This window comes from Mus musculus, chromosome 1, assembly GCF_000001635.26.
Source record: "Mus musculus strain C57BL/6J chromosome 1, GRCm38.p6 C57BL/6J".
Classification (NCBI taxonomy): Eukaryota; Metazoa; Chordata; class Mammalia; order Rodentia; family Muridae; genus Mus; species Mus musculus.
This window is the reverse complement of record NC_000067.6, coordinates 188,538,736-188,557,576: the sequence shown is the minus strand read 5'-3', so window position 1 is coordinate 188,557,576 and position 18,841 is coordinate 188,538,736. Positions and strand designations below refer to the sequence as shown.

Here is an 18,841-nt window from a genome sequence, read left to right as displayed (position 1 = left end):
CTATGACCATGATGGCAGGGAGCATGGCAGATGACAGATAGGCATGGTGTTAGGTAGTAGTTGAGTACTCACATCTGATCCACAAGCATGAGGCAGAGTAAGTGGGGTGAAGTGGGGAGAATGCTGACTGGGAATGGGATGGGCTTTTGAAACCTAAAAAAAAAAAAAAAAAAAAAAAAAAACCAACAACAACCACCAAAAATACAAAAACCCAGTGGCTCACTTCCTTCAACAAGACCATGCTTTAAATCCTTCCCAAAGATTTTCATCAACTGGGAACCAACCATTCAAACATAAGCGTCTATGGGGGCCATTCTCATTCAAAGAACCACAACCTATTAGCCTGGTCTATTCAACTGCAAAGAACTAACTGACCTTGTCTCAAACAGATCAAAGGCAAGGATCAACATTAGATAGACTGTGGCATATGCGTGCCTACACATACACACACACACACACACACACACACACACACACCACATATATAAATATCCATGCAATGAGAAAACTGCAACATCTGCACCTTGAAGGCAGAAACAAAGTCAATCATGCAACTATAAAAAAATGTGAATGAGCAAAATTCTGCTTCTAGAGCAAAGGACTTCAAGATGAATATAAAACTCAGTCCAACCACAAAACTACCAAATCCACTGTGAGTTTAAAGGTGAACATATACACAATGAATATGAAAGTCATAAGAACAAAAGGAAAAATGTCAATAGAAACAGTATTTTGAGGAAAACTGAAAAGTTCAATTAATGAGAATTTTTACCGCTCCTTCAGCAACAGATTGCATACAGAAAATTAGTAACCAGTTTGAGACTTTGACTTCCCTATACCCCATCCTTGTATTTTCCATGCTGACAGTAACATCTGCTATTCACTGCCCCGTTCTCAATCTGGCCTGTTCTTTCTCTAAGGCAGTGGTTCTAAACCTTCCTAAATCTACAATCCTTTAATATGGTCCCTCATGTTGTGGTAACACCCCAACCATAAAATTAGTTTGTTGCTATTTCATAAGTGCAATTTTTCTGCTGTTATGAATCATAATATAAATATCTGATATGCAGGATATTTGATATGTGACTCCCAACGGGGTCATGACCCACAGGTTGAGAACCACTTCTCTAGGGCTATATCTTCCAGAATCTTGAAAATGCTTTTCAAGCTCAGTATCTGACTTGATCCTACACTAAACATAAGTTTGTTATTGTAAGTAAGGTATTCATAATTGACTTATCTAACATGAACATATACTAATTTACCTTGAATACAAAATATGCATTCTTAATTTTTAAACAAGTTATAGAAAAATGAAATTATTATATCAACTATACAAAATATTTGCATAAAGTACAGACTAAAAGAGAAATGGCAACTTTTGGAAGATCAATATTATATAAGAAAAAAATCTAGTATTCTTTATAAGTAGAGAGAAAAATGTGACTCAGATACTAGAAAAATTTACAAGGAACCAATTTAGTCCACATCTCAAAAGAAGTCTAGTGAGTAAATATTGAAAGTGTCTCTAACAAGCAAATAAATTTAAATTAAAACAATATCTTCAAACGTTTGATTCTCAAATTTGCAAAGGTTTTTAAAAACATTATAAAATATAGTGGTAGCTAAGATTAATTGAAACAGAACTCTGGTAAATTCTAGTGTTCTGCTTGCTGGTTGAAGTACAAAGGGAAATTTGTACAGCTCCTGACAGCTCCTGCTTATAACACTACACATGCCAAGCAACATTTTATATGTTGTACATAAACATGGTGTTATTTTCTCTGGTTATCTTTTGGGGTTATCATTCTTACTAGCATAAACGGGATCTAAAGCATATAGAGTTGAACCAATGTCTTTAACTTTCAACAGTTAAGAAGTATCAGGGCCAGAATGGATCATGTAATATTAATATTCTTTGGGGTATATATTACTTTTCCGTTTCATAGGTTAAGAAGAACATAAAAGAAGGATCCAGAAGGTAGTTTAAAGTCCCTCTACGAATTGCTTTTCTTGCTGCTGTGAAGAAAGAGCCAATAAATGCAACCATGAAACCATTTGGCTTATGGTTTGAGCAGATACAGTGTGCACCAGAACAGGGAAGGCATGGTGGTGGGAGCATGAGGTAGGTGGACATGCTGCGTTCTCAGTGAGAAGGTAGGCAGATGAGAATGCTGGTGCTCATGTGGTTTCCTTCTTCTCATTCTTTCTTTACTCCAAGCTACTGGGACAGTCTTGCCTACATCCAACGTGGATTTTTCATCCTCTGTCAAAGCTCTCCAGGAAGACCCTCACAGACACCTACTCCTACAGGACAGACTTGTGCCTGCAGTAGCAAACAAGCCATGGAAAGTCTACAGAAGACATTCTGCAGTTTGACTTGATCAGTAGCTGGGAAGACACAGATACATTTAACAAACACTTTGAGAAAATAATTGACACATGTAGACATGTGGAAGGAAGGAGAAGATTAGCAGACAATATTAATGTCCAAAGGAAGGACAGACAGAATTGATCACATCTTTACTGGTAAGAAAGTTAATAAGGTCCTGCAAGGTGGACTCGTCTTCCATTGTGGTGTCTAATATGTCTCAACTGTGAAAGCAACAATGTGAGGAATGTAGAGGGGCCATTCACACTTGGGTAATTTGGAAAAAGATAGACTATAAGAAGGAGATTATGGAAATGAGGCGGGACTGGTGTTGCTTGAGAGCTGTCATGATAAACTGCTGGATAAACTGCTTCTGTTTTGCCTAGGCAATCGTGCAATGTGTAAGAAGCTCAACTGAGGACTTCAGGTTGGCTTTTCCATCAGAGTTTATAAGAGAGAAGAAGGAAGTGGAGAGCATAGATTTTTATAGAAATTTTGGCTGTGGGCTGATGAACTGGCTCAGCAGGTAAAGGTACTGCCACCAAGCCTGATCACCGAGCTTCATCCCTGAGACCCACATGACAGAATGAGCCTCTCAACGTGTTATTTTTATTTATTTATTTATTTATTTTTGGTTTTTCGAGTCAGGGTTTCTCTGTAGCCCTGGCTGTCCTGGAACTCACTTTGTAGACCAGGCTGGCCTCGAACTCGGAAATCCACCTGCCTCTAACATGTTCTTGGTGTCGACATATGCGCTGTGCCATGTGTGTTCATACAGATGCATCCACAGTAAATAAGTGTGATTAAAAAGAAATAAAATTCAGCAATGTGTACATATTTTGATGATACAAAACTTCTAACGATAGGAATGAAGACTTGGGGTTGTGTAATAAATTTGCTGGGAAGAGAAAAGCGATCAAGGAGTTGCTTTCGTCAACATGGTGGCTCCAGCTAAAATATTTGGCTTCAGAGAAGAGGTTTTCTTCTTGGGGACAAAGACTTCTACTTGGCTTTCTAGTTAAATCTGCCAGAGTATTTTCTAAAGCTGAAATTCCTATTCCTACACACATGGATTCTGGTGTGAGATTGTCAGTGAGGTGTGGGCACATCCTCTTCTAATCATTCTTCATGGCCAGCTGCACTGTGAAAAATTGATTCCCTGATTTGCCAGTCAAATGGCTGGGGCTATAACCCCCTTCCACCCTGAGATAATTAGGTTTAACCAGCAATTTTACAATACATAATGGTTCTGTGAACTTGGGCTAGTCCCAAAGAGTAAAGTTTTACATGGTAAAATATGCAAAGTGGTCATATACATATTTGTGCATATATATATATTTACATATGCATTTATATGCATTTGTATGTACAGATATGTATATGATCTTTCAAAAAGATGTTTATGCAATATTCAAAGGCTATGAATCCTATAACCTAGTCCTTAGAATAAGGAGAGATGATAAACCTCTGAATACATCTATATTTACTGGAATATGTGCTTTGCAGAATTACCCTTTTTATCCTAGGCAGATAGATACAGGATTCCATCACACTGATTTCCTTATTTGGTTGGTGGGATTTGTGTGTGTGTGTGTGTGTGTGTGTGTGTGTGTGTGTGTGTGTGCATGCACACACACATTTATTTGTTTTGGAACAGGTTATTGTTATGCAGCCTAGAATGGCCTCATACTTACAGTGCAACCTGAGCTGGCCTTGCACTCATAATTTTTCTACCTTATCTTCACAACCTTGTGCTTACAGGTGTGTGCCATCATGGTCTGCCTCATTTTGTTGTTTTCTACTGGGCCAAACACACATATCCAATGTATTCGGGAGAGTGAAGCATGAAGAACATTCTGTTATCTCAAACAAAAACAAAGGAACCTGCAAGACAGACTCTCAGGTGCCCCTTTACCTGAGTGGGTGCTGGTGTCATGAAGCTCAGTGCTGGCAGAGGGCACGCGGGGCTGGGAGCTGTCCTCACTGTAGGCTTTCAGAACGTACTTCTCCAGGACACCTTTAACCACAGCAGGCTCATTCCAGGCCACCTCAACGCTGGATCCGTTTATGCTCTGGGCTCTTGAGGGAGTTGGCACACTCTGCGGAGCTGGGAAAGAATAAAAGAGAGAGGAAGAGCGGGCGCCCGTCTGAGGGCATGGCTGCTCCTGCTCTTCACTTTTAATGGCAGCCGTAAATCAGACTCGACCATTAGCATAAATACAATTTATTAGAGTTGTAACTTTTCAGCATTGATTTAATGTGACTGCACATCTTGAGCCATTCAGTTTAAGCTATATTTCAAAACCATCAAAACTCCATCGACAGAACATCCTTTTTCGTTGAGACCAGGTTCCCCCCAAAACATTGACTGTAGCCGATGTGTTTGAGCAACACTCATCAGGAAGGAGGCACATGGCCGGCAGGTGACAGGGTGAAGCAGTATAATGATGCGCCACTTTGGAACAAGGTAATTAGGCTGTTATTATACAAAGCGAACTGACACTTTTATGCCTTTCAGGTAGCCAAAAAAAAGAAAAAAAGGAAAACCACACATGTGCTTGTGATTGTATGCGGTCCTAGAATGGTTATTCCCACTTTCCAAATCCAATTGTTTTTTAAACAGTTTTCAAAAAGCTGTAGCAGGTATGATAAATAGGACACCGTTTTAATTGCATTTGGGAGGTAAGAGGAGTTGGTGCCCTGGATAGACTTCAAAATCAGTTTTGGAGACATTGTCTTCAAAGTATCTCAGAACAAAATGAGAACACTTACAGGAACTATAGAAAACCTCGCAAGCTGAGTGCTGATTTAAAACAAAAAATCCATAACCTTTAACTATTTGTTAGATATTTACACAGCTCTGATCAGTAACAACTTCATCACAGCTGACCACACCGGGGACACAAAGAAAGAGCCCACGGAACTGTGTGACAGTATGATGAATGAGAGTGAGGCTCTAACTGCTCCTGGGCTTCTGCACCATCAATGGATGATGGGAGACAGTCAGGTTCCCCACATCAGAGTCTCCTCCCCAACTTCACCGCTGAGCCCAATTCCACAGGACAGCTTTAAGGGAAGCCAAGTAAACACTAAGGGTGAGAGGAGGCACCGAGCGCAGCTCGTTCTGTGCTTAAAACTCTATGGGCCTCTACAGAAAACAGCACACACAACCAAGTTGCCAGGAAAAGGGACAAGGGGAGAGAGGCTGATTTTATTAGTTGTGAAATGTGATACAGGGCAAAGATGGTACTGTCTACCAGATGGTATTCTCATAAGGGACAGAGCAAAACTGACTCAAAAAATAATTAAATAGTGCAATTATTCTTCAGCCCTCAGGAGCTGCTTGGTGTTGTGGTCAGATTGCAAATGTGAATCCGTGACACAGTACATGTGGTCAGATCATGGCTGTACCTTCAGAACTCCATAGTGGCGTCATGTTGGGGAGTAAGCTAACAATGGATCTTCTAGACACCCACTAAATTGCCGAAAAGCAGACTTTTGTAGCATATTTGCTAAGAACGTGGTGGATTGTAAAACACAGAAACATGTCAGTTACCAACGGCTATTTTATCCTCAGTCTCCTACCTACACTGAACTTAAAGAGGGTCTTGAGAGAATGTTCATCTCAATGTCTTGCCTATATATAGATAATTATTTTCATTATCTTAGGAGATTCTCCCATAATCCTCTCTGGAAAAATCTATAGGCAGTGAGTCTTGAAAGTTATTGTTAGTGATTGAACTGGCTAGTTTTGTGTAACAACTTGACACGAGCTAGAGTGATCACAGAGAAAGGAGCCTCCCTTGAGGAAATACCTCCATGAGATTCAGCTGTAAGGCATTTTTTTTCCTATTAATAATCAAGGGTGGGAGGGCCCATTGTGGCTGGTTCCATCCCTGGGCTGGTAGTCCTGGGTTCTTTAAGAAAGCAAGCTGAGAAAGCCAGGGGAAGCAAGCCAGTAAGTAACATCCCTGCATGGCCTCTGCATCAGCTTCTGCCTCCAAGTTCCCACCCTATATGATTTCCTGTCCTGACTTTGTTTGGTGATGAACAGCAATGTGGAAGTATAAGTTGAACAAACTCTGTCCTTCCCAACTTGCTTCTTGGTCACGATATTTGTGTGAGAATATAAACCCTGACTAAGAGAGTGATCTATCTCAGGATTTTACATCCTTAAAATGAAGTTGCCTGGGCCAGTAACCAATTATTGAGAACTGTGAAAGAAAAGCATGGTTAAAAGCAGGTTTGGGGACAATTTTTTTTTTTATGGCTGGAGAAAGTGTCCTCAGAATCAACAGCCACCACTAACGTGCTAGACTTTCTGACAGACATTTGATTGTATTGATGGAAAACTGAATCGTCAAACACTGTGATCAATAGCTCCCAGTCATGCCACCCTAAGAAGACTGCACTCTCACCATCAGAAACGGCCACTCAATGCTCGAGGGTCTGAAGTCGGGTCTAGCATGTCTCCTCACTGTTCCTTTTCTGATTTGAAAACATTAAACTTACTTGCAACTTTTCCCCCTTAAGAGTCACTTTACAAGGCTATTGCTCACCACCATGACAGATGTCTCCTAGAACATGATAAAGAAATGTCCCTGATTCTAGAATGCACTCTCTGTGACACTCAAGAACTTTTCATCCCGTCCAATGGTACCCTCATGTCTGTCTTCTCCCTTTTATGAGATAGATGATTGGTGGATGTTTCCTGCTCTGAAGTAGCATGGGGGCCCTTGTTAAATCTGTAAGCACCTTACTTTCCTTTCTCTGAGTCTAAGGGGAAAGAAAAAGCCCTAGCAAGATGCAGTTAACTCTGACAAACTCAGATGCAGTGCTCTGTATTTTTCCACAGCCATTTTCAAACCAACCTGGTGCTGCTTCAGGGCATAGGCTTATGAGCACAGACAGACATACACATATGTGTGCACAGTTATGTTTGCAATTCAGCAGACTTTACCTGTGCCCAATGTGCGTCCCCGACTCCAATCACTGGACACCGCTCCTCCTTCGTGTGAGGCTGTGACCCGATACAGGTATTCTTAAAGGAAAATAAGAAGTAGAAAGTTTAAAGCCGGCTTCCTCCAGACTTGCAGTGGGCTTTCAGCAAGGGAAAAGAAAGCAGATGGCAGACCTGTAGCATTTAATTTAGAGACGGCCACATTACCTGTAAAGGGCTGGAGACCGCTCTCATAAACACTCTGCTGGCTTCCCCGATAAACCAGGATGGAGTCATTTCCCCCACAGTTAACAGTACTGTCACTTGATAGGCATCCATCCTGATTGACTCTGACAGCACGGCTGGACACAGATGCCAAGTTAACGACAACACCCCGTGCAAATGCAACTTCCTTCACGCAACCACGGAACCCTAGCAAACAGAACGGGATTCGTGTCACAGAAAAGGCTTGGGTCATTAATGACCAACTGTTTTTGTACTCTGAAGTTTTACCTCTCGGGGGAGGATTTAGTTAGGAACAACGATTAAAGGCTTCTTCGAGAAATCTTTAGGCTCTTGCTTTTCATCTGGCTAAATAGTTGCAGAAATTTATTTATAGATACCGTTTTGAAAAGCTGCATATGCATAGATAATTACAATCCCACTTTGGCACATAAACAGGATATTTTTTTTTTTTGCCTATATAGGCCGACATGTTCTAAATTCTTTGAGCTATAAAGTAAACTTTAAACTTTCGTACACGATAGGATATGCCTAGATAATGGAGGCTAATTATTAGTAGGAGTAAGTGGTAGAGGGTAAAAGACATCATCCCTGAATTTGTGTGAGTTGGAACAAGATAGACTAGGAAACATTTATGTTGGATGGTAGCAAAGAAAACATTGCTTTCCATGCACTGGAGCCCCCAGACACTGGCATGGGCTGTATAATAATCATTTTATAGGTATGGAATATGTCCCAGCGAAACCAGCAGGTAAAGGTAAGAGTCTGTGCTCTGCCATTTTCTCTGTACTCTGTCATCTCAAATATCCACCTTGAATGCACACTGGGTTCACACTCAAATTAGCAAAGACCATCAGTCAGTGACAGCAGCATTAACCCCGTAAACGTCACGGAATGTGCATCTCCCATGCTGAGCCTGAAACCCTGACTGCCGTTGTCAGTGAACGTGAACCAGTGGGTTTGTAGATTTCACTGTGTTTGCTAGATAGAGAACAAACATGAACAAATTGCTGGCTGCCCCGCCAAGGAATCGCCGTTTCCTTGAACATGTGCTGAATGGCCAGAAGATGCCCAGAAATAGGCCCCAAATTTGGATGAAAGAGGACTGTAATCACAGTTCCCCCATAAATGCTCACCTTTCTGCACAAGACAATGTCAAGTTGGAAAAGTCTGGGTGCACTGTGAGTGTGCTTAAAGATTAAAATGGCCAAATTGTTCTCTTCAGTGTTTAGCTGATGTCTTATTAGTTCTTCTACGGTGTTAAGCTGCAGTCTACTTCCTTTTAAATGCCTTTGGTTATTATTCCAATTCCTTCAGGCCTGACTGATCAATACTGCGAGTCTATCTTCAATACATGGTAGACATGAAAAGAGTTGGTTGAATTGAGTTGGAAGCAGTGAGGCTTGGTATAACATGTATTTGTTGGAGATTTCAGAACTGAAGAATTCTGTTGCTAACAGTTAATAGCAGCCATTTTCTGCTGATACCTATGAGGATCACCTCACATCTCTGCAGCCTACTTTCCATCCCCATAAAAAAAGAGGACAAAAGACAGGTAGCTTTCGCAGTGTGGCTATGCTGCTCTAAGCAATCCTACATGCTTCTGGAGCTCTGGGATGTCAAGACAGAGTTCTGGAGACAGGGTGGGGTTGAATGTGCACCGCTGTTTGTACACTATGCTACCTACTGAAAGATCTACTTAAAATGGCAGCGAAGCCTCTGGGGGACGGTCTAGGTCAATCAAGTGCTTGTTATGTGATTGTGAGAAACTCATTTCTATCTTTGGAAACCAAATAAAAATGATGGGCGATCATCAGAGCTTGATGGTAAACCAGTTGCTGAAGACTTTGATCATAGCACAGGGTGCAATCAAGATGCTGCTGGCCAGGAACCTTGCTCCCTGATGGCTAGCTCTCACGGTACTAAAAGATGATCTGCAGGTTGCTAGGGGATAAAAATCACGCACAGGCTCATCAAAGCTGTGGGAAAGATGTGCTGATGGGTATAATAGTCACACGAATGTTATGATAGCAACCAATTCTTTTATTATTGAATTTCTAATGGATCTATCATTGGATTCATTATATACTGGATTGGAGGCCAGCTTCAGAGAAGGAAAGGTATGCCTAGGTCTTTAAGTGTGACCGAGAAACCATGTCTGGGAAGCTCAAAGGTCCCAAGGGTGATCTATCACTATTATTCTGCTAAGATAATACTTAGTATCAAACTGACCTCTAGAGGTCTAGCCCTGTGTCTATAGGTTAGTGTAGCTCAGAGCTCCTCAGAGAAACTTCTTAGTGCAATGATTAATGTAGAAACTCACAACTGGTCAAGGTACAGATAGAAATTGCTGTGAAGGCTCAACATCTATATCACACTCTTTACTCAAGGTTCAGGGAACAGCAGAGAAGAGAACATGGGAGGATTATAAGAGCCAGAGGTCAGGGATGACCATTTCAGAACGATGTCTTCTAGGCAGGACACGATCAATGTATACATGAGCTCTAACAAATATCCTGCAGAAGGCCTGAACAAGATCAACTACTGCGAATTCCAACATGAAGTAAGGAGGGGCTCCCATGCTTCCATCACTAGCCGAGCAGCTATTGCCTATTGATGGCCAAGAGTAAGGAGGGGCTCCCATGCTTCCATCACTAGCTGAGCAGCTATTGCCTATTCATGGCCAAAAGAGGATGGGAAGTCAATTTCCTTTCGCAGTATAGTGACTGGTAGGCTGAGTGTTCTCTCTAGTAAAGATCTTCACCCATTCCTGTATATGGTACCCAAAATGGACTTAGTGATATATATATATATATATATATATATATATATATATATATATATATACACACACACACACACACACACACACACACACACACACCCAAGGCAAGAAATTGGAAGGTAGAGAGCGGATTCTATAGGTACTAGAAGACAAGAGTTTGGGCAAAAATGATCCCCACACATTGTATACATGTATAGATGTCATAAAGATTGAATGTTATATTAGAAGCCTTTTGCAAAATTCTGGGCATTTTTGTTAGTGCTTGGAATCCCAGTGTTTGGGAGGAGGAGACAAGAGATTCCCGGGGTTTTCTCGCTAGTCAATCTAGCCAACTAGAGAGACATAGACAAGTGAAGAACCCCGATTTCATAATAGATGAATCAATACATAAATATGTGGATAGGATCCAAGGCATAACACCAAAGGTAGACTTTTAGCCTCTGTATGCAGAGGCGTACACTTTCACTTGCAGGCACAATGTATACCTGGATATATATGCACACACACATACATATACAACAAAAACTGGTTAGAAGTTTCATGTTCATCATGATTCACTACTTTTAAAACTTAAGCATCTAATGACACAGAGAACACTTTACGGCACAAATATTTAAAGGAAAGGCACAGGTGTGGTAACTACCTTTCTATTTGTATCCAGAGAGGCAAGAAGTAGGTTTTCAGGCACCAACCGCTGAAGCAAAGACTCCTGGGACCCTAACCCACCTGCAAAGCTGCTGAGCTCACCTGTAGGGTCCTACTGTGGTTTCCTTCAGTTGGAACAGACTCCTCTGACAGGGTGACTCCATTATTTCAACACTGTGCCACCAAACCCTCCCCCAAGAACCTTCAGAACTTGGATGAACATGATAATAAGAAACTGAGGAAGAAATTGCTATTGGCGGAGCAGAGACTCTTTCTTCATCCCCTGCCTTTGTACAAAACAACAAAAGTTCCTGTGCTCTTCCTTCTTCCTTTTCCCAGCGCCCAAACGTCTCAATATCTAGCTGTCCCGAGTGTCTATGCGGAAGGATCAGAAAAGCAGCAGTGGCCATGTGCTTTGGGAGGCAAGCAGGATGGGTTCTCGCTTGCCCCTTTCCCGTCTTCCAGGGGTTTTTGACAGAGTACACACCACAGGACTATGTGCCTAGGGCAGTTACAGCTGGCCTGGATGTGTTTGTTGTGATATTTCCAAGAAGACAAACTCCCACAATTCTGTGAGGTGTTAAAAGTTTAGCAAATTAAGTTGCCCAGAACTTCCAAAACAAAGAACATTAATTTTCCATTTGATTCGAAGAACAATTACATTAATGGCTAGAGAAAAAAGAATAGCATGAATGTAACAGTCTGGAAAACAAGAGGCTCTAATTAGGAAGCGTAGCGAAGGAACAGGTAAAAAAATAAAGAGTACTGAGAGGATTGAGAGAGATACATTAAGCAAACAGGAATCATTTCAATTACGTGTTGCTGTCTGGAGGCTGGCTATACATCTCTCTGGTGGATATTCTTGCAGTTGAGCGGATATCCAGGTAAAACAGGTCAGCATGTCTCAAAGTATCTGAGTCAGAATCTTAAAGCTTGATGTGGATGGGGGGAGCTCTCAATCCTGGACTTTTATCAACATTTCACCCCATTCTTGTGCACCTGGAAAGATGATGATGGTGGTGGTGGTGGTGGTGGTGGTGGTGGTGGTGCTGATGTTGGTGATGGAGATGAAAGATGACAATGGCGATGATGTCCACAATGATGAGAAAAGCTAATTTCAATTTCTTACTATCTTTAAGCATTATTATGCTTGAAGACTTCAATGGTTTATTAGTGGTTTAAAACCAGCAACAGATAAAGCCCACACACTAGAAAAGCTTAGTCTATGCGTAAGTAAAGAGTTCACTGGTATCATAGACTTGCATCAAGTATAGATAAATTTGCTCCCCTTGGGTCTGTGTTGATGCTTTACAGTTTCCCTCAGCACCCGTTCAGCATCCTGTTCCATTCATGTCTCCGAGGCTATCGGTGGCAATAGCGTCAGGTATGAGTCTCTAGCCTAAGCCTGGATAAGGAGTTTGTTTCATTCCACACTGCTCAGTCCCACGTAAACAGGATGGAGCATTCTCACTCACAGAGATTTACCAGACTCTCTCTAATACCCGAAAGCCTGAAAATCTAGGGGCGATCTTGTCTGAATGTAATATTTTTAGCAGCTGCTACATCTTAAGTGCCTTGAAAATGTCATTACTGTCTTAGATCCTGGTTATTCATTAACTCCTTACTGCTACCCTGCTCAGAGTGTCCTTACAGCGCCCCATATATTCTCAATCCGAAGTCATTTAAATCTTTATGTACTTACCAAATAGGCAAAGACTGCTTCGTGGAAATTTTAACCATTCATGGGGCGTAGATTTTAAAATGTACAGAGAACATTCTCTCTATGAGAGCACGTTTGGTCACACCTTGGAAATTTCTATTGTTACCAAGTCACAGAGGTGGAGCAATAGCAAATGCCAATCAAAAGAACACTTCACTGTACTGAGTTCAAACGGAGGCACCGGGTAAACCACTATGGACTCTTGCATCTGCTCTCTAACCACGAGATCTCTGCAGATGCTTCCCTCCCTAGCCCCTGCCTTCCTCATCCATCAGGTGTGGTCACGAATCACCTTGGCTCAGTCCGGGCGTGGTGGCGCACGCCTTTAATCCCAGCACTCAGAAGGCAGAGGCAGGCGGATTTCTGAGTTCGAGGCCAGCCTGGTCTACAAAGTGAGTTCCAGGACAGCCAGAGCTATACAGAGAAACCCTGTCTGGAAAAACAAAAACAAAACGAATCACCATGGCTCAGTCCGAGGCTCCTCGTGAAGAGCTTCCTCTTATGAGAAGTGCTCAGGGGATCACACACAGATGTTTTTTCCTTTTGTTTTTTGAGTCAGGGGTCTCACTATATAGCCCAGGAGGCCTCCAAAATTGTTATCCTCCGTCCCCAGCCTCTCCAGTGTCAACACGACTGAGTGCCTTTTAAAATATTTTTATTGTTCTAGTTAAGTACACATGAGTTAAATGCTGGGTTAGGAATTTAACTGCTTTCCATTTTCTGATGATTATTGATAAAGCTGTCTAAGTTTTCCACAAATATACTTGAAATTCTACTAAACTCATGTGCCTCATGTGGTTTTGCTGTCCCAAGATTCTACTGAAGAGCTGTGGAGGTGACGAGCTCTGATGTCAGAAGCTGAAATGAATGAAATGAATGACAGTATATTCCTAGTCGTTCATTCACATCTACGCAAACTTTATCTTTTACCTTCACATATAGAGAATAATCAATATTTTAATTTTTTATTTTTCTAAAGTCACTTGTTTTCTGATTTGTTTTTATTAATCATTGTATTGTTTACATTTCAAATGATCAATATTTTAAAAGCCCAAACCACATGTGTGTTAAGGAAATTATGCATGTAATACATGTAAAATTGGTTTATCTGTATGACACTTTATTTGCTGAAGACATGTTGGAATACATAGGTTGAATTTAAGGAGTGTGATGAGACACTCTTAGGCTCAACATGGAGAACTGTCTGGGGCCTCTTAGGAGGTTAAGAGTATACTGTCTGCTCTTGCAAGGACCTGGGCTCCATTTCCAGCAGCCACATGGTGTCTCTAACCTTCTCCAAGTCCAGTTAAAATGGATCTGACGCCCTCTTCTGGCCTAAGATGGCACTGCATTGTAAATACATATGCTTGGGCAAGACACAAACATAAAATAAAAACACATAAGTGGATGCTCACAGTCAGCTATTGGATGGATCACAGGGCCCCCAATGGAGGAGCTAGAGAAAGTATCCAAGGAGCTAAAGAGATCTGCAACCCTGTAGGTGCAACAACAATATGAACTAACCAGTACCCCAGAGCTCTTGACTCTAGCTGCATATGTATCAAAAGATGGCCTAGTCGGCCATCACTGGAAAGAGAGGCCCATTGGACTTGCAAACTTTATATGCCCCAGTACAGGGGAACGCCAGGGCCAAAAAGTGGGAATGGGTGGGTAGGGGGGTGGGGGGGAGGGTATGGGGGACTTTTGGGATAGCATTGGAAATGTAATTGAGGAAAATACGTAATAAAAATATTTTAAAAAAAGAAATCTTTAAAACTTACAAAAAACTATAAAAATGCATTAAAACTTTGAGGAAATATCCAGTGAGTGTGTTTTTGTTTTTGATTTTGTTTTTTAGCTTAAAGGGCTGTAAGCAAAGGGAAGGCGGGTTAGTGGGGATTATTTTAGTGCAAATCTACTGCCATATTGGAAACAGTACAACCAAAGCCTGCTGGGACGGGGATGTCCAAAGGTGTGGGCCTCTGAAGGGAGCTTACCTGGCTCCAGAGTCAAATGTCTGTAGGCGTCCTGCAGCTCCCGTGGGATCCCGCCCAGATAGACAGGAGAATTCACCAGCAGAGGCTGGCCTCCAGCCTGGGAGGTGCTCTTCTTAAGTGCATTCACACGGACAGATACCACAGAGCCTTCCTTTTTGATACTGACTGTATTCCACTTTCCATCACAATCGGCCAGCCCCAGCCTGAGATCCACGCGTGTAAAGACGAGACTGGAATTGAACTTGAAGCTCAGCAGCCCTCTCTTCAGCTCCACCTGTATTTCATGTTCAAAAAAAAGCAAAGGGGCACCTCAGGAGGCTGCAGGACGGCAGCTTCAACAAGCACAGAAGGCCAGTTTCCTGAAGAAAGGCAAGACACAATAACCGCCTCTTATCCTCGGCGGAGCTGAAGTGATGGGTAATGAAATACGCTGCCAGCTTACAATTGCCATGAAGAATGTTGTATTCAGTCAAACAAATTCATACCCAGTGATGATTATACTACACAGTGTGATGTTATAGAGACACCGGCTTCTTCTGTAACATAGTTAACAGATTAAATCCTACCATAAATGACTGGCAAAGTGGAGAACAGAACACTATGAACTACGACTCTGGTTTTTGAGTCCTTAGAAATGAGAAAATACAACTGCGTGCATCAATTTAATTTGGGAGAAAATTTGACAGGACAATAAGAAATGGAAATGTCAGGCTTGATGAACCTTGTTCCAAATGGTTAGTGAGCTCAATTTCAAATTTGCGAGATATATTTTGATTCGGTGTTTCAGTTTTATTCTGAGTCTCTCGCATAATTGCCTCTGTGTGTATTCGTTTAGATTAATGCACCATTTTCTAATGTCAGCATATTTTACCTAAATTTTCAGTGTAAGGGAAAAGCATTCATATTTTCCCTCAAAATGTTACATGATAATTATTTTTACCAACCATTTATTTTTCTTTTGTTTTAGGTGTGAAATCAGCAACCGTACGAGTTGAAAGTTTGAGAATGGAATGTTAAATAAAATACACTAAATCTTGATGGGAAATGAATATGTCTTCTATGATATCTTCATGATACATCCCCAGCAAGCAGGCATTGCCCTTCATTCAATAAGTACCAAGATCATCAGCTCCCTAAGATCTACCCCTCCCCCCTAGCAAAGGAGCATCTTGGCACAGTCTTGTGGCCAAGAGAGTGATGAGGCGCCATAGAAGCAGATGGACCACTCACTCCCTGGGAGTCAAGAAAGATTTAGAGGAGCTGGGGCAGCAAAGCCTCTTCTAAAGGCAAAGCTTGACCCACTTGCCAAACAAGCTTAGCGATCCCTCACCAGGTGGAACATGGCCCTCTATAATTCTGGAATTACAGCACTGGGGAGGCACAAACAGAAGCTCCTAGGAACAAGCTGGATGTGGAGTCAGCAAGAGACCCTGTCTCAATGCATATAGTGGAGAGTATATCCAGAAAGAAATTAAAGATCAAATTTGGGCTCTATATGCACACATACACATGTGTATTCACACAAGTGCACACACACACACACACAGGCACTCATTCATACTTGACTGCACCACACCCTTGAAGTGAATATTCTGGTTTTGTTGAAAATGTGGCTGTGCCATGCGATGCTTCTCTGGAAGCTGTATGATGAGAGAAGGTTTTGCTGAGGCAGACCCTTGGTGTTTTCTCTAGAAGCTGTCTTGTGAAAGGGCACGTGGTGGTCTGCTGGAGCAGACGTTTGAGAGGGCATGTGATGCTTAGAAAAAATATAAATACAACCCGGCAGACAGTGAGCAATGCTCTTGTATTCGTTCGTCTTGGAATGCTTTGCTGGTCTTCACTGATCTTTGCCTGTTGTAACTTCATTGAGAGAAATATGCCAGGAAACTTCTCATGGTGTTCTGGTTGCTTCCTGCTGCTTCTTTGGACTTGTGCCAATTTGGGGAGCCCTGTGGTTTCTTCTGGATTGAACCATTCCTACTGATTCCTGTTTGATGTTTTGGACAGGATCACTGATATCATGACAATGAAGATTGGAATTGCCCCAGAGAACTACTTCTAAACATGGTCATTTCCCCCCCCCCCTTCTTCTGGTATGTGTGGTAGAAGGGACATTGAAGCATTTAAGAGCCTTAATTAAAGTGGGTTTTAAAAAATCTAAGCCTACGTCCACCCACACACACAAGCACACTTGCACACAGGTACACACACACACACTTGTACACATGCACACATAAGACTTACAGTAATGTGAGATACATGGATGTTTCTTTAAGCAGGGTCATAGACACATGCACTCAGAGGACATTGGGTTTAAAGAAAGGTCCCAAGTTAGGTAAGAAACAGGAGGCACAGGAGTGGGAGACTGTGAGAGCCTTGCTCAGTATGCAGAGGTAGATTTTAGGTAATTTGGGGTGAGATGGGAAAAGTTCACCTCTCGTCTGACACCAAGTACTATGTTTGTATTGACTCATATTTGATATCCTAAGTCCATTTTCCTGGGCATGGGAAGCATCCACCTGAAATATCAGATGCTTGATCAGTTTTAGGTCATCAAAGTCATCCCAATCAGCACGATTATAGCGATGATCAGGAAGGCTCTAAGTGCAGCATAAAGTGACTCATGAAAGCATGGTGGCCAGGACTGACTGTGCTGGGTACCTGCAAGGCACCCATGCTGGGAAATGTCATTTGCTGCCTCACTATGCTGAGAGGCTAGCTTGGGAAGCAGGGCTGTTCCACCCCATTTCTAATTTAAACGTGTTGGTCACAAAGTGTTATCAGTGTCCCCTTGTCTGTGGACAGGGTAGCCTGCCCCACTGTGTGACAAGGAGAAATAAATAAATAAATAAATAAATAAATAAATAAATAAATAAATAAATGGACAAAGCAGGCCAGGAGTGAAACCAGTGTCCCTCAGAACAGCAGAAGGTGAACTATTCCCAGGAGAGGTTAGCATTGCATATCCCATAACAGAAAGATGCCCGCAGTGGGGAAGAGAAGTCTGAAGTTGAGTATGGGAAGTGAAACCATGCAGAGTAAGTCTAGTTGGGGACTCCAACTGTCTCCGTTTCCCTACTTGGTGTCTCTTGGCTGCCCTGAGCCCTAGCTTGAGAACCAGATGAGCTCACAACCTGCTCTGTGCAGGCCGCACTGAAACTCTAGCTGATGGACTTCATGGCGCTTCCTTCCCCGGGTGATTTCTGCTGGGGGTTTTGAGAAGATGATTGGATGGTGTTGTGATATCTGTCTGTCATCTGTTTCTCTCTCTGTCTTTCTGCTACTCGCTATTCATCCTTTTTTCCTTCACTTGCTGTGTACTTAATCAGCTCCCTCATTTGAAACCAAGAGTATAGCTATGGGAGATCACCCAGCAGGCTGTACAGAAGAGTGTGTGAAAAGTCAAGGCTATGTGACTGCCAACTTGATTGTATTGCGTCACCCGGAAGATCAGCAGACATCCCTGTCTGTGCAGGTAAAGGCATATCCAGGGCTGATCAGTGTTCATACGTCATCCATGGTTTAACCCACTGGGTAAAGACTGAAGAGAGGTGCCAGACAGATGGCTCAGCAGCTAAGAGTACCTGCTGCTCTTGTAGAGGACCTGAGGTTAATTCCCAGCACCCACATGGTGGCACACGACCATCAGTTACTCTAGTTCCTGGGGATTTGTTGACTTCTTCTTGTCTTTATGGGCACCTGCACACATTGGTACACAGACATATGTGCAGGCCAAACACTCATACACATAAACAAAAAGAAATGTGAATAAATCAGACTAGATAATTTTGAGGTGGTTGTGGTAAGACACGCAGGCTGGTTGGAGAATGTGGCTCACTGGGAATGTATTTCTGAAGGCCACCTGTTTCTCTGTCCTGACTCTGATATTTCCCCTTGTTCTTCATGGAATAGAAGCTTCTAGCATGTGATTCTGCCATCATGATGTTCTTAAAAACTGCCAAGGACCAAGGAGGGAGCCAAAGTAAATCTCTTCCTTCTAATTCTGTCAGGCATTCGGTTAGAGTGACGCAATGAATACAGACATCTGTCATACGTTCATTGGGATCCCAGTGGGAGATGGTTAGCCACCATTACCACACAGACATCAGGGCAAAAGGCTGGGATGCCAGGAGGGGCTCAC

The 18,841-nt window shown here is 42.2% G+C and overlaps 1 protein-coding gene and 1 long non-coding RNA gene across 4 annotated transcripts in view; one reads left to right on the top strand and one right to left on the bottom strand.

The window, feature by feature from the left end:
- The window catches only part of Ush2a (usherin), a 702,660-nt gene that overhangs the window by 407,921 nt on the left and 275,898 nt on the right, over positions 1-18,841 (bottom strand). The window contains exons 26-29 of one of the 2 annotated variants that reach the window (NM_021408.3): positions 14,701-14,974; positions 7,539-7,742; positions 7,332-7,412; positions 4,287-4,478 (exon numbers count right to left, since the gene is read on the bottom strand). In NM_021408.3, the coding sequence (NP_067383.3) occupies positions 4,287-4,478; positions 7,332-7,412; positions 7,539-7,742; positions 14,701-14,974 (751 nt within the window). Of the gene's footprint in view, positions 1-4,286; positions 4,479-5,782; positions 5,808-7,331; positions 7,413-7,538; positions 7,743-14,700; positions 14,975-18,841 lie in introns of those variants that run through there. The other variant, XM_017319869.1, reaches the window with a different exon arrangement.
- Positions 7,023-15,714, top strand: Gm39735. Of its 2 annotated transcripts, none has more exons than XR_865848.2 (3): positions 7,023-7,118; positions 7,227-7,407; positions 15,668-15,714. It is a non-coding gene; the product is annotated as a predicted gene, 39735 (long non-coding RNA). The 2 variants fall into 2 exon arrangements; XR_865847.3 differs by lacking the exon at positions 15,668-15,714 and adding an exon at positions 7,642-7,821.